The 20,668-nt window shown below is 53.7% G+C and overlaps 1 protein-coding gene and 1 pseudogene across 3 annotated transcripts; both read right to left on the bottom strand.

Annotated features, from left to right (window-relative positions):
* Positions 1-1,207: 1,207 nt before the first annotated feature.
* Positions 1,208-4,138, bottom strand: LOC140265205 (ciliary microtubule associated protein 1A-like; annotated as a pseudogene).
* Positions 4,139-9,467: 5,329 nt separating this feature from the next.
* On the bottom strand, positions 9,468-20,042 carry LOC140265208 (uncharacterized). Of its 3 annotated transcripts, none has more exons than XM_072361100.1 (14): positions 19,627-20,042; positions 17,512-17,632; positions 16,719-16,823; positions 16,383-16,474; positions 15,770-15,842; positions 12,877-15,097; positions 11,478-11,699; positions 11,307-11,363; positions 11,085-11,141; positions 10,890-10,949; positions 10,748-10,812; positions 10,445-10,520; positions 10,236-10,282; positions 9,468-10,144 (listed from the first exon to the last, which is right to left on the bottom strand). In XM_072361100.1, exons 7-14 carry the CDS (start codon positions 11,547-11,549, stop codon positions 9,943-9,945), a joined length of 636 nt encoding a protein of 211 aa, XP_072217201.1. In that variant the 5' UTR covers positions 11,550-11,699; positions 12,877-15,097; positions 15,770-15,842; positions 16,383-16,474; positions 16,719-16,823; positions 17,512-17,632; positions 19,627-20,042; the 3' UTR covers positions 9,468-9,942. The 3 variants fall into 3 exon arrangements, with proteins under 3 accessions (XP_072217201.1, XP_072217200.1, XP_072217202.1); XM_072361101.1 differs by having other exon boundaries at positions 9,477-10,144; positions 13,247-15,097; XM_072361099.1 differs by having other exon boundaries at positions 11,478-15,097.
* Between the last annotated feature and the right edge of the window lie 626 nt (positions 20,043-20,668).

Genomic DNA, 20,668 nt, shown 5'->3' with positions numbered 1-20,668 from the left:
TAGACTGGTTACTTGGAAAGGGCAATGACATTTCAGCTGTGAGCTGCCATGCCTGGTTGGTGCTTGTAGGAAAATATCCATGATCTGGACAAGTATGTTCCAGCAGTTCTCTAGCACCAATGAATTAAAGATCTTGTGTATACCCAGTCTTCTCCATGAGCCTTACTTTGTCTGTAAGTGCCTGTATGAAGCAGGGAGAAGAAGTGGGGAATGAATGGGGAAAAGGAATGGGGTTGGTACTGTGTGATCTTTGAGCTCTCTTCCAACCCAAACCATTCTCTGCTCCCAGCTTCACACCTACTGCCTGCCCTTCTCTGTTCCCTGCTCAAGCCCTCCAGGCTTTTCCTCCCCTTGCTGAGCAAGGCCATGCCCAGTAGCTACCCTTGATCCTCCTTCACCCTTTGCCTTCCTCCACACGGATGCTTGTTTCTGGCACTTCAGCCCGCTGTCCTGCCCATGTACCTGATCTCTTGGGGAGACAGCAAGGTGGCCTGGAGCGACCCACAGCTCCTCCCAGGCTTCTCAGCTTTGATTCAAACCCAGAACCCAAAGGAGTTCCTCTTACATTCTGGCCCAGATTCTTCTCCCATGCAGCTCCTGTGGCAAGCAGGGGCCCAGCTCTTCCCGCATTCCTCCATGCCTGCAAGTTTGCTTTTTTCCATTCTTTGCCTTGCTTTGCTTTGCATTCCTTTGTTGTGCTATGGTTAGCTTTCTTACTTGCCTTCTCTATATTTGTTGCCATCTGTTGCTTTTTATTCTCTTTTTGCCTCCGTGCTTCATTATTTTCCCTTCAGCCTTTGTTTCAGGAATGTCTTTACGGCCAAGCCAGGTGTTGTCACGGGTACAGGAAATGCTGCCGGCCATCCTGTAAGCTGGCAGATGATCACCAGCAGGTGTTTAAGTCACCCAGCCCCAGGCATCTCACTGACATCTACCTGATGGCGCTGGAAGGGCTGCACTGCCCACACTGGCCTCCCTTTGCTATTTGCTGCATTGATTCCTTACTTCAGCACGTGGCAGACCTCAGTAATGCAAATGACTGATAAAGCAAGCATCAGCGGTTTGCAATGCGCTGATGTTAGAAAGGCTTCAGGGAGCGGCAGCGCATTCCTGTGTGCAGCGGTGAGGAAAAAGGAGTAACAAGAAGATATACATAAAGGTACTAAATTAATTTATTAATGACTTACTCCTAACACTAACATCTAACAGTATAATGGGCAAAAGCCCAACTGGATGAAGGGAAATGGAATCAGAAGGAAACCGGCAGTTGGCTGCTCTTTCTTCTCCTCCCCTCCCGTTCCAGGAAAGCAACCACGGCCTTCCAGACTTTGCTGTCTTATTCCACGATGAGAGGGGTTGTGTAGAGGGAATGCCGGATCCCAAAAGTGGAGGCAGGCGCCTGGGGCTTGATCAGCGTCACCTGGGAGGGCAGAAAGGAAAGGCAGATCAGCAAGGGCCCTTCTTTGCTGCCCTTGCTCCCTGCTGTCCTGCACCCCTCCCAATCCCAGACAGTCCCTGGTGCCTCACTGGGAAGGGCTGAGCGCCAGTGCAGAGCCGGTGCAGCTCCCTGCTAGAGCAGAGCTGGCTCAGGGAGGTGTGCTGGCCTTACATGTGCTCTTATGGGCCCCTCCTGTCTCAAAGAGGGCTGGCTGTGCACCTGGGACCTCACAGCTAACTCTCCTATGCTGGGGGTGTGCTGCTTGGAGCCCCTCTGAGCTGCATCCCCCCCGAAGAGCTTGTGAAGGACCAGCACGGCCCATTGAAGGGAATAGGAGCAGAGGGAGGAAAAGCTGCGTGCTGCACTGTTCCTCACTTCCTCTACTTGGAGGTGGCACGAGGGCAAGGAGCAGGCCTGCTGTCCTGCACTTGGTTCCTGCAGCCAGAAGCTGTTTGGCTGGATGAAGCCTCAGGGAAAGGGGGAGAGGCATGAAGGCTGTGCTTGTGAAGCAGAGGGGAAGAGCTGAGCTGAGGCCTTACCCGGCCCACACTGTAGTCTGCTGGCCCGGGCTTCACTGCTTTGCCCTCTCCGTGTTTTGGTCGGGCTGGCATTGTGTATGCGGGCGCCCTGGTCTTGTACACATCCACAGCCACTCTGGGGAGCGCCGCAGGACCTGGAGTCTGCAAGAGAGGCATGGCCACATGGGGCTGGGGTCACATTCAAGGCTCTCTCTTTCCCTGGAAGGCTGCATTAAGCAAAGTTGCAGCAGGGTTGGAAGCCCCTGTGGCACAGGGAGAGCAGCCCAGGTTCGGATGCTAACATGGAAAAGAGGAGCAGCAGAGCTCACCTTGGCAAGGTCCTCATCAAAGCGACCGCGCTGGCTCCTTCCCCTCATGGAGTAGCAGGGGCTGGCCGATGTGTAGGCTGTGTTGGGCCCCATCAGCCTGGGCAGTGTGTAAGTGCCAGGACCTGCAGGAGGAGCAGCAGAGAGTGTGTGCGTGAGGGGATGGAGGAGATGGAAGCAGCAGCGAGGGGCAGCCTGCCCAGCCCGCTGGTGGGAAGTGGAGGGACATCTTGCCCCTCTGCCAGTTCCTCCCTCTCCTCTGACACAGGGCCAGTGCCAGCAGCTTTGAGTATGAGCAGCTGGAGACGCTGCTGGCTGAGAGGTGGTGGTCATGTAAGAAAGCTTGTGGCCCAGCGCCGCATCTTGCCGCACAGGCCATGCAGTAGGCCCTCTGCTGGTGCTGAGCAGCAGCCCGTCCCTGGAGGATGCTCAGGCTGAAGGGTCTGCCTTTGCCAGGGTCACGTACCTGGAGGGCGGTCTGTCCGGAGGGGCTCCCGCCGGAAGGCCATGGACTGCACCGGTGGGCACTTGAAGACGTGCCTGTTGGCAGCTTCGGTGCGGTAGTCACCTGGGACAGAGGAGGAAGAAAGCTGTGAAGGGCTGGTCTGCAGCCAGAAAGAGTCCTCTGAAGAGCTGCAGAATTGCTGGGGGACACAGGCAGCACGCAGGGACACTTCTCTGTGCCCCGCCACTATGTCCTGCCTTGCTGTCCCTCCTGTCAGCCCCCTGCTCCTTGTTCTTTTCAGACATAGTGCCTTGTGCCCTGGGCCCATGGTGCTGGGCAGCTGTCCTTCTCCGAGGGCCTTTATCGCTGCTCAGAGCAGCTCATGCTCTCTCAAAAAAGACCTACAGCTCCATCAGGGCGTGAGCTGACCCCGGGCAAACGTGCTGCGTGCTCGTGTTGTCTGGGAGAAGTGCTGCAGCAGTGCTACTCACTCGGTCCGGGGGTGACGGTGGTCTTTGTCGTGGGTCGTCCCCGGAGGTGGGTGCCTGGAACCACGTACTTGCCATTCCTAGTGATGGCCGGCTCCACAAAGTAGCAGGGACCTGGCCCACAGCTCTCTGCCGCAGGCCGTTTGGTCCCTCTAAAGGTGTACGCGGGGGCACGGTTTTTGGTGGGGCTGTGGCCCACGTAACCTAGGAGGAAAAGCAGAAGAGAGCACACCCCTGTGCAGCTGCATGTTTTGAGCTCCTTTGGACCCAGACCAGAGGTGGGCCCCTTTGTCCTCGGGTCACAAGGAGCAGCGCCAGCAGCATTGGCCTTCCTTGGCCAGGCCTGGCTTGCAGCTGCGCCAGAGAGCCAGGAGGCTCTGACAGAACGGGGCAAGGCTGGGGAGCTGCTCTGCCCCTCTGACCAGCCCTGGGGATGGTCGCTGTACCTGTTGTCCCCGGGATGGAGTACTGGGGCCCGGGGCTGGGGAACTGGGCCGAGATGAGGCCACGTGGGCGATGGGGTCTCCAGGTCCCCACCCAGGCTTCATCCATGCTGGCAGGCATGTGCCTCCAAACCTAAAGGCAAGAGCAGAGCAGTTCCTGACGGGGGTTCCTGAGCAGGAAGGGCCGGCAGCAATTTCTCCTGCTCACTGCCAGTCCTGTGCTACACGCCCCTCACACACACTGCAGCCAAGCCCGCATCCTGCAGCTGGGCTCTGCAGCCTGAAGTGTGAAGGAGCTCTCCCTCACCTCTCTGAGCCTTGGAGGACGAGCGCGATGAGGCTGAGCTGCTCTGCTGCTGGGGCTGCTCTCAGGCACAGGGCACGGCAAGCGGCTGCGGGCAGCACAGCTCACAAATGAGGTGCCTGGAGCCAGTGGCCGGCTGTCCTTGGGGAGGGCCCGGCGTCGTCATGGCAGCACATTGTGACAGCACACAGGCTCCGGGTGATGCCATCCGTGCTGTGACATCTGGCTGGCCTGGAGCCATGCCCTCCACGCCTTCTCGGCCTTGCACCCCAACCAGTAAGAAGTCGTAGCTCACACTGCTGACACCTGCAGATGGACCGAGCTCTTAGTTAGATCACACAGCAGAGCTCAGCTTGGTCCTGCTGGCTGTTCAGATTGGTAGTTTTTCTCTCGTTTTCTTTTTAATTGTTGGATTAACACGTGTGAATGGGAACTGCTGTGCAGTCAGGATTGGTCAGTTATGGAAATGTCACATGCCCAGAAGTGTTATGAAAACGTTTGTCCAGGCAGTGAGAGGTCCTGGTGGGACAGAAGGTGCAGCAGAGATGAGAATTTCCTTTAGTGAGGCTGGAAAGGAGGAAAAGAGGAAAGAATACAGCAAAAAGGGGGATAGATTTATCTCCAAAAAATTCAGTAATCTATGCATAACCTGTCACGTGTGATGTCTGCATATTCCCCTAGAACATGCAACAATTTTCTGCTGCTTGTTGTTTGGAGCTCTCCTATGGCTTGATCAAGTTAGTCTTGATGCCAGCCACAGGTGCACCTTTAGCCATTCTCAGCAGAATGGCAACAGAGGTTGCTCAAAGGGAGAGAGGAAAGGAGGAGCTAAACTGAAGCCAACACTTAGTTGCAAAGAGCTCTGCCTGCATTCCATGTCAGCACCCAGACATGAGCCGTACAGCCCTTGCTCTCAGCACACACACCTCTTCTCTTACCAGCTGCTTGCATCCCTGTGCAGCGCTGCTCAAAGCCCTCCTCCAGCTCTCCTTTCACAAAGCAATACACAGTCTCTCCCCAGCCATGAGCTCTGGGCTGTTTGATGCCTGTGCCATCAGCGGGACCTGCAGAACAAACCTTGGCTTCAGAGCTTGGAGGAGACAAGCGCTCTGTCTAGGAACATTCACCATCTGAAGCACTTGAAAGCAGCTGCTTCTTGAAAGCCCTGGATCTGTGTAACACACCAGGAGATGCTCAACTCAAGCCGCAGCCCTCTCCACAATGGAAGGGCTCTTCACAACATTTCCTTGGCTTGTTCCCACCCTTCCCTGCTCTTCTCAACCCTCTTCCTCAGAAGTGTCACCAAGTCACATGCCCGAAGCGCCAGCCTGGATGGTTTGTCTGGGGTCTCATCTTCCTGCAGCTCGGGCAGTGCAACCTCACGCTCGGCTTCCCCTGCTCCTCCTTCTTCATCGAGGAACTTGACCCGTCTTGTTCGGCCCAGCCCTTCTTGGTTATCCGTTCCCTCCTGGCCCTGCAGCTGGCAGCTCATCGGCTGCTCTGGGGCTGCAGGCACTGCCCGGATGGGTGGCAGAACACTGAAAGGACAGAGCGGGAGGGGTCCATCTGAGTGGCTGATGGCTTTGGGGCCGCATCCCTCAAGGCTGAGCCAGGAGCCTGGGCTGTAATGCAGCCTTCCCCACAGACAGCTGAGCGGCTGCCCCGGGGCTCTCTGCTGATGTGGAGAGGGGCCAGCCCTGTGAAATGGGGGACCCAGGGGAACCCTGCCAGGCCAAAAGCTGAACAGGAACCGGGGTGCCCTGCCACGCCAGAAGCCAAGCAGCCGGCACAGAGGGCCCTGCCAGACAAAAACCCGGCGGACCCAGGGAAGCCCTGCCAGGCCAAAAGGCGGCAGGCTGGCTGGGCGGGCCCTTCTGGGCCTGATCTTCTGTGCCCTTTGTCCGAGAAGTTGGAGTGAGCCCCAGGCCAGAAGTGGCTGCCTGGATGCTGTGTCTTGGGGCTCTGGAGACAGGCTGGGCTCAGCCCTTGAGAAAGATCTGGAATCTCTGATGAAAGCTGGCCGTCCAGACAGGGAAGCCCTGCATGGCCAAAACCCAGCTGGCAGACCCAGGAGTCCCTGCCGGGATAGAACCAGCTGGCTGGCCTGTGGGGTCCCTGCTAGGCCAAAACCCAGCTGTCCCAAGGCGCCATACCAGCTCAAATGCCAGCCGGGTGGCTTGAGTGGGCCCTGCCAGGCCAATAGCCGGCCTGCTGGCACATGGGGTCCCAGCCAGGCCAAAAGCCAGCTGGCAAGGAAGGCCCTCGGGTGAAAGCCATCTGGTCAGATAGTTGCAGGGCACCTGCCAGGCCAAAGGCCGACTAGGGAAGCCCTGCCAGGCCAAGAGCCTGCCGCCGGCCAGCAAACACTGGCAAGGCCAAAAGCTGGCTGGCCGGCTTGGGGATTCCTACCAGGCCAACATCCAGCCTGCCTGGGGCTCACTGCCTGGCAACAAAATGGCTGACTGACCTGCTGGGCCTGTGAGGCCAAAAGCCAGCCACAAAGTTGGGGGCTACCTTGTCAGGCCTGAAGCTGGTAATCCGGTTAGGGGGGCCCTGCCAGGCTAAAAGCCAGCTGTCTGGTCTGGGGGGCACTGCCAGGTCAAAGGCCTGCAGGCCGGGGAAGCCCTTCCAGGCCAAAAGCCTGCAGGCCGAGGTCCCTGCCAGGCCAAAACCCATCCCGCCCGAGGCTCCCTGCCAGGCTAGAAGCCGGCTGTCCGGCCTGTGGGGCCTGGGTTACCTTGCATTCCCTGATCACAGTTAGTGAAAGAAGTTTTCCTTCTTAGATTGTTGCTGCTGCTCTCTTTGTTTCCTTGTGCCCAGCTCCCATCTCCCTACCCCTTTCCCTATTCCCTTCCCATTTGTCGGGGGCCCCACAGCCCTACTGCCCCTCTTCCCCCACCCCTGTCACGGGCAGATTGATCCAGATAACACCATGACAGAGATGTGTGTGTTTCTGGGATCTCTGTTCCACGTGGTTGCCATGCGACAGATGGCAGCAGAGACACCAAATTGGGTCTTGAGAAACAAGTCCTGTGGCGACATGGCACCACAGAAAGAACTGAGTCTGATAATGGGACTCCTTGCAAACATTCCCTTATAAATACTTGGGCCAAAGATCATGGCACTGAGTGGGTTTATCATATCCCCTACCATGCACCAGCTCTGGTAAGACTGAAAGATACAATGGGTTGTTGAAAGCTATGCTGAAAGCAATGGGTGGTGGAACATTCAAGCACTTGGAGAAGAATTGGGAAGAAGCCACTTGGTTGGTCAGTACTAGAGGATCTGTCAGTTGTGATGGTCCCAGCCAATCCAGCCCCACTGTAGAGGGAGATAAGGTCCCTGCAGTGCATGTGAAGAGCGTGTTGGGAAAAGCAGTTTGGGTCCTTCCAGCCTCTGGAAAGGGCAAACCTCTCCCTGGAACTGCTTTTGCCCAGGGAGCTGGGTGCACTCGGTGGGTGCTGCAGAATGATGGGGATGCTTGTGTTACCACAAGGGAATTTGATGCTGGGGGAGAGCAGTCGGTAATTCTGTCTATATATATGCATACAGACCCAAGTGCGTAAGGTGTTTTGATGGTGGTTTATTGGTGTGTAGATTTGTATATTAAGTAAGATGTTGTGATGTAAAAGAGCAATAGCAAAAATTAGCAAGCCATGACAGTCTTTATCCCTTGTCTTGAAAACACTTCCAGCTGTAGGGTTTTGTTCCTAAGCATCTCCCAGAGGCAAGGGGTCTCGCAAGAGTCCTCAGTCGCTCTCCTTGTTCCTTTGATTTTCTTCAAGGAGATGGCATGCAGGAATGACACAGATGGGTCTCAATGGCACTAATGGACTCAGCAGCTGTTTTGCAGCCTCCGGTGGAGCTCTGTCTGTCCTGGGCACCCCATGCCCGCATCAGTGTGGGTAAGGTGTGTCCTTCCTGCGGGGTGGGGCTTCGGGCTTTGGAGACTGACGTCTGGGAGACCCCGTTTCATTCCTTATGGGAGGCAGAAATCCAGATCTGATGGTTGGGGACTCCTTGGGCAGGCTGGACTCAGCACGAGATGCTGCTGCTGCCATCTCTTGTGTGGGAGACCTCGTTTCTTCCTTGATGGGTGGCAGCAACCCAGATGGGACAACAGAGAGCTCCTTGGGCAAGCTGGGCTCACCGTGAGATGTTGCTGCTGCCATCTTTTCAGTGGGAGACCCCGTTTTTTCCCTTATGGGAGGCAGCAATACAGATCTGTCGCAGGACTCCTCGGGCAGGCTGGTCTCACCACGGGATGTTGCTGCTGCCATTTCCTTGGCTTGTTCCCACTCTTCCCTGCTCTTCTCAACCCTCTTCCTCGGAAGTGTCACCGAGTCACATGCCCGAAGCCTCAGCCTGGGTGGTGTGCCTGGGGTCTCCATGGACAGGCTGGACTCAGCCCTTGAGCAAGATAGTGGCTCTTGACTGCAAGCTGTTGTCTGGTGGTGTGAGTCCTCAGCTTCCTGCAGCTTGGGCAGTGCAACCTCATGCTCGGCTTCCCCTGCTCCTCCTTCTTCATCGAGGAACTTGACCCGTCTTGTTCAGCCCAGCCCTTCTTGGTTATCGGTTCCCTCCTGGCCCTGCAGCTGGCAGCTCATTGGAGAATATTGGGGGACTCTGAGGAGCACTGGAGAGCAGTAGAGGACATAGGGGGGGCTCTGAGGAGCACTGGGGTGCAGTGGAGGGCATTGGGGGGCTCTGAGGGGGACTGAGGAGCAATGGAGGACACTGGGGAGGGCTCTGAGGGTCACTGGGGAGCTCTGAGGGGCACTGGGGGCAATGGAGGGCATTGGGGTCTCTGAGGAGCACTGGGGTGCAGTGGAGGGCATTGAGGGGCTCTCAATATCTTATCATAGGATCATAGGATGGCCTGCATTGAGGAGCACTGTAATGATCATCTCGTTTCAACTGGTGCAGCTGGAGGCCATTCCTTCTCGTCCTATCATTGTTATGCAAGAGAAGAGACTGACCCCCAGCTCACCACGGCCTCCCTTTGGAAGTTATAGGGAGCAATAAGGTCTCCCCTGAGCCTTTTTTGTAGTGAGGGGCCCAACAATGAACACAGCACTGGAGCTGTAGCTCTGGATCTCATTTGGCACTGGGGTGCACCCTTTTGCTAAAGGGGTTCAATCTTTGGCCCTTTTGAAAGGGCTTCACCCTTTTATTTCTTGGGGTTATGCAGTTTGCTGTAGGGCGGACCCATTTGGCCTCGGGGTTCTGCTTTTAGGTTCCATTTCTCCCCATTTTCCATCTCTATCCCCCTCCAGGGCTCCATAGCAGAGACACTTTATCTTTGCTGCAGCCTTCATGGATGAACTGCAGTGGGCAGAAGAGATGCATGCAGACAAAGCAGCAGGCATCTGAGTGCAGAGGGATGCTGCCCATCCCATTTCTCTTCCTATCTACGTCTGCTCTCACTCTGTGCTTTCCAAGGGGTGGATCTTTTCCCATCTCCTGAGCCTCCCCTGCTCAGCAAAGAGTCACAACCACCAAATTGAGGGGAATAATAGGTATGTATTTATTGAGGGCTTTCTTAACGACCAATTGGAGGTAACATTGGCTAATGGGCTAATTACAATGAGAGGCCGTTAGCATAGGCCACGGCTGCTTTGATGAGTCAAAGAATGAAAGAAGACCAAGAGAAAAGACAGAAAGCAGGGAAGGAGGGACAGAGAGGCAGCAAAGCGAGGTGGTTCAGTGCTCGTAGATCCAGCCACGTCCTGCTGTCGGGTGCGGATCTTCCGTCTGATGGGCCGTCGGAGGTTTGTTCTTCAGCTGACAGCGGCTCCCGATGACAGTCCAGACCGATTTCCAACAAGTCCAACGTGGTGGCACTCAGCCGCCTGCCAGCACTGCCCCACTGCTGTGCCTGGGGGCAGGAGCACAGGAGAGGCCCCTTCCATGTGGACAGAGCCCTGTCCCCTGCCCCAGCACGCAGCCCCGAGCTGGGAGGGGTTATTGAGCTGGGCGGTCAGATGGGCAGCAGCCCATCACAGACCACACGCAGGGTCCTGCTTGCAAAGTACGCCACGGGAGCGTACATTGGCTGGGGCAGCACCCGCAGCAGGAGCCGATAGAGCAGCTCCTGGTCATAGTGCCGGGCGTAAAATAGGGCAAAGCCCAGCACAGCAATGAGCAGCAGCTGGAGGCAGACCAAGATGAGGCAGATGGTCCTGTGGGGCAAAAGAGGGGTCCTGGCCATCAGCCCACTGATGGGAGCCCGGCTGCTGTTGGCTCAGCACAGGGCAAGGAGGGGAGACTCACTGCATCCAGAAGGAGAGCCCACGTCTCCTGGCCCGCTCCTTCTTCTCCTGTAGGTGAAGATGGGGCAGGGATGGTGGTCAGGGCCCGCTGCGCAGCAGGGCTTCATGCAGGACTTGGGAGCCCAGCAGCACAACGGTGCTGCAGGGAGCCCTGTCCCCAGGGAGACCTCTGTTGTATGGGGTGAGGGTGCCGTGTGTTCTGCCCCTTACCAGCTGTGCCTCCACCAGCTCCGGCAGCACAGCCCCAGGCACGCGCTCTACCTCCAGCTCCATCTGATGCTGCCGCCTGTGGGCAACAAGGCTTGGTTGGAGGCTGCCGGCCTCTGTCACCGCGGGGGCTCCCCAGCAGCGTGTGCCCACCCCAGGGCTGGGACGGGGCCGTTCTGCCACACCATGCAGGAAGCAGAGCCCCATCCCCAGCAGCGCTGCACCCATTGCTGCCCCAGGTGTGTCAGAGACCCCCGTGTGCAGGCGTGGGGTGCAGGGTCCCATGGGTGGCTCCCATGCACTCACCAGGCACCCTCCAGCTCCAGCTCCTCCCGCTCCTCTCGCAGGCGCTGTTTCTCCCGGCGCAGCACCTGGCAGACAAAAGGCTGAGCTCCATGTCCACAACACGGGGGTGGGCAGCCCCGCTCCCCTCGCCCCCCCACACTACCTCCATCTCCTCGCTCCCAGCCTTCAGCTGCTCCTCCAGCTGGGCAATGAGCTGCTTCTCCTGCAAGACAATGGGTGTAATGAGGGCTGGCTGCGTTGGGACCCACGGACCCGAGGGATGGGGACCGAGGTCCTCCTGCACAGCCAGAGGCGTGAGGATGCCGAGCTGTGAGGACGAGCCCTCACTGCCCCCTACCTGCTCCAGCTCCTCCTTACGGGCAGCCGTTCTTTCAGCCCGTATTTGCTGGGCGTCCTGTGGGAAAGAGAAGAGCAGCGGCCGTCAGGGCACCGGCGCTCCCACGGGGCTCCGTCCCCTCCTGCCTCCTCCATCGGGGCAAGCAGGGCCTGCAGGGCTGGAGCTGCAGACCCACACGAGGGCACTTCTCCCACCGCACCCCACACAGCAGCATCTGCTCACCTTCAGCAAAGACGCCCTGGCCGTGGCCGTGCGCTTCTCCATCATCCGCTCATAAGCCTGTGGGAGGGGAAAGGAGCGGCGTTGGCACCCGGCTCTCTGCTGCCATGCCGTGGGCAGGGTGCCCTCCAGCCGGCAGCTCGGCCCTTCTGTGCCCGTCCACCCAGAGCTCACCTGCTCCAGCTGCTGCAGCAGCTCCACGCGCTGCAGAGCTGTTAATGTTCCGCTGGCAAACTGGGCCCGCATTGCTGCACCACTGGCACAGCTGCTCGCAGGACCTGCACCGCCTGCAGAATGGGGCCGGCAGGTTCGGCGCTGACCCACTGCCCCTGCCCCACCCCGGGGGGGCTCTGTGAGGTCAGCGCGACATTGTGACGTCACCAGCACAGGAGGGTCCTGGGAGGTCACAGGGACAGAACGTGGTTTGTGCTGGAAGAGTCCTTGAAGGTCATTAAGAACCAGAGAATGCCCTCTCTTTGGGTTCCCATATCCCATCCTTATGGAACCAGCAGATCTCCTTTCTTTAGCAGCCCTATTCTCATCTCTTTTGGTCCCCAACCCCCGTTCTTCTCCCTTTCAGCTCCCCCTTCCTCTCTATTTGGCACTACCAAGTCTCTAGGCACCTTTATTTCCCTCCCCTTAGTCTCCCTGCCCCTCTGCCCTGCCCCTATTTCCAACCCCAACCGTCCAGGTGAGCGGCACAGGGACACTACAGCCCCACAGGGCACTTGGGGGACCCTGCGTGTCTCCGCAGCCCTGAGGACCGGGCATCAGGGGCTGGGAATTAATTGATGGCATGGAGGGGACTGTCCGTGGCCTGTTCCAGGGGGACCTGGGCACTGTCACCTCCAGCCCTTCCTTTGTGCTCTATGGGGCTGTGCAGAGGAACGGATCTGGAGGGGGCAGGCTCAGGGTGCCCTATGGATGGCCAGAGTCACCATGCAGGTGGGACAGGGGATGTGGCTTCCGTCCCCAGTGGACCCACATTCTGCCCCGGGTCTCTTGGCTGCTGCCAGTCCTTCTCCTGCCCTGAGTCCTTGGGGACAAACCCTGCAGGGACAAGGCTCCTCCTTGCCAGTGCTGCCCTCTGGTGCCCAGTGAGGACCCTGATGATCAGTGACACCCTCTGATGATCAATAAATCTCTCAGCAAACCTACACTCTTTGTGTCCGTGTCCTTGTTCTCATGCTCAGCAGGGACTGGCCACCTCACAGTTCTGGGAGGCCTCCCCAGCTCCATGCCATGCACACCATGTCCTGCACCCCTGTGGGCTTCCCCTCCCTCACTCATCATCTGCTCCAAAGTCCTAAAGGATGCAGCTCCTCATGCTGCCATCAACCCCAGTACCCTCCCTCTGCTCTCTCTCAGTTCCTCTGTACATTTCCTCCCAAACCCTTCACCCTATGATCCGCCTCTGCATGGACACATTGTGACCACGTCACCCTTCTTTTAGCCCCTCTCTTATTGCAGACACTTGTCACTCCTTTGGGTCTGCTTTAGGCCACGTGCCTCAGTGCCCCAACCCCCTACCCATCACCCAGAACAAGGGCTGCATATCCCCTCCCATGGACACCTCCAATCTCCCGATGACCAATGAAGCCCTCTGATGACCGGTGACATCCCAACTCAATGAATGAAGCCTTCTGATGGTCAGTGAACATCTCCGACAACCAGTGGAGCCCTCTGACAACCAACAAAGCCTTCAGATGACCGCAGCCACCTTCTGATGTCACTGCAAGCCCTCTGATGGCCAGCAGCTTGCTGCTTCGTGTGCAGGGAAGAAAAGGGTGGAAAAGGAAGATGTTGACATCTGTAATGGTCTGTAATGTTTGTGTCACCACTCCTGCAGAACCACGGGCTAGTGTCTGTGACAAGGTGGTGATGTGTGCTGTTGTAACTCAGACGTTTGTACTTTGTGTGATCCCGTGTTTTATTCAACTTACACAGCGCGATGTATCCTCCGTGTGCTTTGTAACCACTGCTACTGGTGACAGACAAGGCCAACAGGTCAGGGCAACATTTGTAACCGAGCCCCAAAACTCCTTTGGAGCAATTGTGTCCCACTGAAGTCCCTCTTCCCACGCCAAGCGGGAATGAGATGCACAATCAGCCAGGGTTGGCCTTGCCGTGTCTGCACCCCATCATGTGGGTACCTGCAGTGCCCAGGCCAGATGATGTGCCCGGCAGTGCAAAGCCGGCCCACGTGTGTGCAGATGGCAAGAGCGTGCCTGCAGCATCGTGCACCGACAGGGCCGTGTGTGGAGGGCATTCCCCATTGCAGCTCCGTGCTACCTGTTGTGGTTTGGGGATGTTTTGTAGATATCCCACATCAGAACATCATGCAGAGCGGTGGCAGTTCAAGAGTTCACCTTCTGGTCCTGTGGCCTGTCTTCTTTGGGCACTGTGGCTCTCAGAAGGGAGGGGAGGAGTGGCATTTCCCCAGAGGACTTTGAGCCCAGAGGAAGAAAGATGGAGCTCCTGGAAGGATGCCAGTATTTGACTTACGGAGAAATTGTTACAGTTACCTGAGTATTGGAAATTACAATACAAGGAAATTTCAACAATGAATTTCAGTGCAGTATTTTACCATCCAGTGCTGCTGATCCAAGCTCATGGCCTTGTTCAATAGAGCACATATACACAAACAGTCTGGAATCCACGTACAAACTTTCAAGTCCTCCGAGAACTGATAATGCTAATACTGCATCATCAGTTCATCACCAAAAATGATAAGTACCATCATTTTCAATACCCAGTTATTTTGTACCTCTTCCTGAGACACCAAAGAAGTCTTCAGAGAAAACTGACAGCATCGTGGAAGAATAACACTGAGGATAACGTCCATTAACACTCCCGACAGGAAACATCAGTCTGCAAACGGGAATCTAAGTTGAATCAGTGCAATCCCAGGTGGTCTTGTCTTTTGCAAAACAAGTGAAGAACCACAGTGTGAACATAGTTTGAAAAGTTAGAGGTGTTACACAGAAGAAGATCAGAACTCCTCAGAGGGCACAAGCAAATCTCCAGCAACTTTGGGCAGACGGTTATTTTGCTGAAATTAGCAAGACTGTGAGGAAAACAAAGCAAAGCTACACCCTGGATTGGTGCCACAGTTTGACATCCCCTGAACAGCAGTCTGAGTCCCACTGGCACGTGAGCAGACTCCAGGCAAGGAAAAACAGTCCAGCCACACCTGAGTTAGAAGAATAGCTTAAGTGATGAATTTGCTCACAGTAGGCAGAGGACGGTTACAAGCCGGCTCTAATAACACTGCTGTCAAGAGGTGATGATGTTGCTGCAGCACTGCAGCTACTACTGAACTTCCCAGTACATCAGTAGCCAAATATGCTACTGAATAGGAAAGACAAAACTATTTAAAAAAAACCTCTCCATCCTTAAGGACACATTCTAAGTGACGAAAGGTAAAACAAAGCAGAGCCCAGAGCTGTATTAAATCTCTACTCGGGTCACAATTCCTTTGTCGCCATATCTGATTGCTCTTTTGGTTTCTGAAAGTGCTCGGTAGAAATCCAGAGTTTACGTGGATAAAACCTCAGGATAACATCCATTTACTTACACGCGACTATTGTTAAATAATCCAAGTCAAGTCTACTTTACAAGGAAGTGTGCAACAAGCAGAAGAAGCGAAGAAGAACGTCACGTTGAGTTCACATTCTTCAAGGTGCAAATCACAGCTATTCCTGCCCCAAACCTTCTGTTCTTCAATTGCAAATAACAGCTTTTCCTTCAGCTGCTCCTAATTCTTCTAGGGTGGAAGGTGCAAGCGACTGAAACTGAAAACAAAGAGAAACCTTAAGTATTGAACAACAGCTTAGACCACCAAAAAAATCCACTAGGAACACAGGCATGTGAACTGTCCTGTTCAGAGGGATAACTGCATTTGTACCCTCTAAAACAGCCGTATCTTGATGTGCACTTGTCTCTGAGAGTTAAAGCACAACAAGCACTTGAGCAGGGATAACTTTCCAGAACTGGCAACGTGTTTAGTAACAACTCTCACCTTATCTCTCTTCTGTATCTGAAAGTTAAAATCTGAGCATCTTCACAAAGCACCAGCAGAACTGAGAAACTGAGCAGAAGCTACATTTCCTCCAGCCAAGAGGGAGCACGAATGCGGCTATTTGTTTTCATTGCCAAGATCGGGTCTGGTGATCATGAAAGATCGATCCCAGACTCTTTAGAAGAAAGTACTACCTTCAGTACTAAAAGTAACTTGATGTTTTTAGTGGTGTGCAAATCCACGGCATTTACAATGGAATCAGCTCCACAACAAAACTGCTCTTCAGAAGTTCAGCTATTACTCAGCAGAGCTTACTGCCATCACCCAGTGATTTGCTTTCACACAATCTCAGCCACTTCCATATCACACCCACTTCCTACAATCTGAAAGGAGATTGCCATCCGTAAGAACAGAACCACGGCAGAGTTCGATCCTTCGTACTTACCAGGTGTGACTTCTAGGGAACCGGTTTTCCTTCCCAACTTTCTCAACGCAAAATTTTTGGGGTCCGTTGCTCCCTGTACAAAAATCAAACCATGAATCCTGAGGTCTAACTGCCCGTGTCTACCAGTAGGTAATACAGGACAACAGCGTGTGAAAGGCTCGAAAACAAGATTAGAACTACTTGCAGAGCACAAAGACATCTGTCTCTCACTACATCCCTCTGAAACAATCCACGTAGTGAAATGCAAAAATATGAAGCTGTTTTCAAAGAAACTCAACCACTGCATCACATCGTTGGTTTGGTACTGGAAGGAATCTCTGGAGTTTACCTAGTCCTTCCACTGTGAGCAAGCAGGGATACCCAGAGCAGGCTGCCCTGCCAGGACCACGTCCAAACCATCTATCATGTCACTGATGCAAGGCGTGTTCACATTCCCTCCGTCCCTTTTTCTCTACCAATATGCAAGACTCAGAAAAAAGATTCCATATAAATTCATTAAAAAAGACCCTTAAACACACAGCTTGGTCCTTATTAGGAAAAAAACAAAGAAACAAAAAAAAAAACAAACAAGGAATAAAAGTGAGCATAAAATGCATTAAAGAGGGCTCGTTACCCATGAGGTCAGCAAATCCTCCTACTGGTAATCCGCACGTTCCAGTAACAAACTGTAGAAGTCTCATTCTCATTATCTATTTCTTTCACAAACTGAAAAATAATAATAAACACTGATGTTAAGTTTAATATTGAGACGTTCACTTCCCCATCACCCCTAGGACAGCTGGATCAGCAGTTATCATTTATATTTACACGGATCAGCAGTTATCATTTATATTTACACGGATCAGCAGTTACCATTTATATTTACACGCTACGTATCTGTTGAGTAATTCTGACTGCTGCTCACTAAGCTGTTGCTGTGTTCTTGTGAGGAAAAAAGATGTCTACAAACCTGCCAGATCCACAGCATCTGTCTGCTGCTTCTGGTACCATGCCGGTAGATGGTATGCCTCTGCCAGGCATTCGGATCAATTTCTTGCATTCCACACAGGAGCACCTTTAGGGGAGAAAAAGGATCATAAACATGGAAACTACAAGCTACTACTTTGCTTCTACAGCAAGACTATTGTACTCCAATACTACTGTACTTCAAAGCACTTGCAATCACAGTACGCTCATTTTTAATATTAAACTCTCAGACTTCCACAGCAAATAACAACATCCGCTCACGAAGAAAATGTGGAGAGGCCACAAAAGAGAAAACCCAGTCATGAAAACGTTTGTATTTAGACATTCAAACCATACTTTCTCCTTGCCTAACCGTACCATTCTGTGCTAGAAATACGATGTTCTGCTGCAGAGTATAATTTGGAGAGAACAAAAGCAGCTAAAACCTGGTCCACTCAGTAATTTGACCATCCGCTCATATTTGGTTCTTATCTCCCTTGCTTTCCAATTGCTCACTCTTTAAGCACACGCCAATCACATTGTCAAGGATGACAAAACACTGTTAGCCAAAAAATTTACACTGGCAGAATCTTAACGTTAGAAACGTGCACGTTGGTTGCAAAGAAGAAAGTTAAGAACAACGCGCTAACCAAACACTAACTGATACATACAGCTTCTCTCGCACATCCTGAAAACAGAACCGCCAGCCTCAATGAACTCTGCTCTTCAGACACTGACTGAAATTGAAGGATTACGTGGAGCAGCCTGGATCTGGCAATAGTCAAAGAATCCTTTACCTCCAGCTCCTTAGCACCAACATACTGCAGACACTGCTGTGGCAGAATTGCATTGAAGCCTTCAAAAAAAGCTTGCGTCTGTTCCTCAGCGCCTCGGGAAAGTCTCCATTCTGCTACCAGCCTGGAAAAGACACAGTAGGATCATTTAAAACGGGCTACGCTAAACCAAGTTCATCTCTGTTAGTTTCTTTTGAAATGAACCGTAAGCCGTGATAAGAAAAATCATGGAAAGCTCTGGGGATAGAGCACTGTATAACTGTATTCTAATTGTATTCGCAACCTGGTAGAAGTTTGCCGCGTTTCTTCGTTTACAGAAAGCACAAATAACAGCAAGTGACATATTTGGGAGATTACAGCTGAAGTTTGAACCTTACACCTGGAGAAACAGCATCTCCTGACTACTTTGAAACAACTGAAGCTGCACATTTCAGACGGTCAGTCAGACCTAAAGGACAAACCCCTAGAAGATGCAGAAGTTCCTGGTTTACTGCACAGCTGCAGCTCTGTGAAACAAGGAGACTGTAAGGCAGTTTGTGCAGTAACTGCTACTGACCAGGATCCAAGGACTATTAGCACAAACATCATCTTTGAAATCTCTAGTTCACCCATTTCAAGCTGGGGACTGGATCCTGATCCAGATGGGGAAGGAGACAAAGCTGCAGCCTGACTGGGAACGACCGTTCCAAGTACTTCTAATGACTGAAACAGCTGTGAGGATGCCGAGAAAGGATGGACTCACTACACACTGGTAAAGGCATCCACTAGCCCTGAGGCGTGGGAACTGTTGCCACAGAAAAACCTTTAAAAGATAAGAATTAGAAGGAAATCATGAAAAGTTTTTTTATACATGCATTTTTTTATTATCATTTTAACTAACCTTTAACTTCTCCTCAAATAGGTGAATAAATTGTATGTGTAAGTGGGAGAGTATTATAACCTATATAGAACTAATGCTCACAAAAGTTTTCCATGCTGTAACAAGGAGTTTTTACTGCTGCACCCATTCGTTATCCTGATAATTATCTGGAAAATGTAAAATTTGACAGTAATGCAGGGGAGGGACCAACTGATAGTTTTGATGTGAATAAGGGACTCTTGTAGTGTATGGAATGATGTATGGTGGACAACTGCCTATTGAGGCTGGACATATACACTCCTTGAAAATACCCAGAACATCCAGGATAGGGAAGAGCTTAAAAAGGGGTAGAAAATCTCCCTAAAAACCCTGCAGTTAGGACAGTTAAGGAGATAAAAGATCTTAGACAAACACTGGAAATCAAAACAAGATACGGGGACATTAATGCCTGGGTAGAATGGATTAAATGTACTGTCCAGAGTCCCAACCGTAGCAATTGCTATGCTTGTGCATCGGGATGGCCCATAGCTCAGGTGGTGCCCTTTCTGCTGGGGTGCACCAAGGACCCCAAGAGAATGTGATGCATGATTGCCCTGTACCAAGAGAAAACTGCCTGGGAAACAGAGACTGCAGATCTCTCTCTCTCGTTCCTCCAATGCCTGATACAGGTGTCAAGATCCCTCCTGCAATCTCTACAGCAGTAGGTAACCACACAGCTTGCCTCTCACGGCAGGGTGTGAAGGCTACCAGGCCTATGGGAAACTTCCTTATGCAGTGAGGTCTTGAATGTTATGGAGGACTCAGCAGGAAATTATACAAGATTGGGAATCTCCAGGGCAGATCTCTGGTGGTACCGTGGGGGAAAGATTTTATGGTCCGACTTAACCATCTCACTGGGGAGGCACCTGTGCGCTTGTTCAATGAGTTCTACCATTCACCCTGGCATTTGGAAAAGAAATGTATATAGATTCAGTCAGGTACCTAGAGGTGTCCCTGATAAATTTAAGGCAAGAAATCAAAATGCTGCAGGATCTGAGTCACTGTTTTGGTGGGTGACAATCAACAAGAACATAGAAATTATAAGGGAATCTAGATGCCACACACTGGAAAGGAATGATCTAGCAGGAGAGAAATCCTGCTAGATGAAAGAAAAGGGGGGAATGAAGAGCGAAGCAGGAATTTGGAACAAAGGGGGGCTAAAAGGGGGATAGTTAAAGGTAGTTTATAGAAATAAGTAAAGGAAGCTGGAATAAACATACCTGCTTTATAACCGCTCTCTGGATTATAGAGTTTGATCCCGCAAGTCAGCACAACAGCGGACCGAAGCACGCCGGGGAGTCGCGGCTCGGCACCCGGCGCCACCCGGATCTTACAGCCAGCGAGCGACCGGCAAACAAACGGACGTCTTCCTGCCGCGCGGCCCAGCACGGCCGGAGCCGCACCGCACGATCCGGGCCGGCTCAGGCTCTGCCTCCAGGCTTTTGGGGCCGGCCGGCTGACTCCGCAGCGAGACCGTGGAGCCGCCCGGGAGCCGCCTCTGGGTGCCGGCAGCGCCGCGAGCTCCTCCCCCGGCAGCCCCTCCGTGCCCCCGCACCGAGGCCCGACCCCGTCCGCAGCGCACAGCCCGCTCCTCCCGGCCCCGCCGGGCCGCCATGTTGCATCGCCCCGGAAGTGCTCTCCGCCGCCGCCAAGCACTTCCTGTCACGTGGCTCAGGCCGGGCTGGGGGCGGCCCGGGGCCTGTTGGGGGGGGGCGGCTGCCGGGAAAGGACCCGATCATGAACGGCTCATGTCGTGTCTTTCCACTCGCTTTCTTTCCTTTCCCTCCCCCTTTCCTTCCTCTCCTCACACGGTCTGTGCTCCAGACCCCTCACCAGCTTCATAACCCTCCTCTGAACGCGTTCCAGGGCCTCAATGTCTCTCTTGCAGTGAGGGGCCCAAAACTGAACACAGTACTCGAGGTGCGGCCTCACCAGTGCCGAGTACAGGGGGACAACCACCTCCCTGTTCCTGCTGGTAACACTGTTTGTGATACACACCAGGATGCCGTTGGCCTTCTTGGCCACCCGGGCACACTGTGGGCTCACGTTCAGCCGAGCATCAATCAGTTCCCCCAGGTCCGTTTCCTCCACACAGTCCTCTAGCCACTCCAACCCAAGCCTATAGAGCTGCCTGGGGCTGTTGTGGCCAAAGTGCAGGACCCGGCATTTGGTCTTGTTGAACCTCATCCCATTGCCTTCAGCCCGGCTCTCCAGCCTGTCCAGATCCCTCTGTAGGGCCTCGCTACCCCCAGGCAGATCCAC

The sequence above is a fragment of the Excalfactoria chinensis genome, unplaced genomic scaffold (genome assembly GCF_039878825.1).
Source record: "Excalfactoria chinensis isolate bCotChi1 unplaced genomic scaffold, bCotChi1.hap2 Scaffold_71, whole genome shotgun sequence".
Classification (NCBI taxonomy): domain Eukaryota; kingdom Metazoa; phylum Chordata; class Aves; order Galliformes; family Phasianidae; genus Excalfactoria; species Excalfactoria chinensis.
This window is presented reverse-complemented; position numbering and strand designations above follow the sequence as displayed.

Bases quoted from the DNA above. Each gene is read 5' to 3' on its own strand.
- LOC140265208 (XM_072361099.1), bottom strand. From the start codon at position 11,798: ATGGGATATGGGAACCCAAAGAGAGGGCATTCTCTGGTTCTTAATGAC. The intron at 11,142-11,306 runs GTGAGCAGATGC...TCTTTCCCACAG, and splicing joins CCAGGGCGTCTTTGCTGAAG to GACGCCCAGCAAATACGGGC. The intron at 10,813-10,889 runs GTAGTGTGGGGG...TTTGTCTGCCAG, and splicing joins CTGGGAGCGAGGAGATGGAG to GTGCTGCGCCGGGAGAAACA.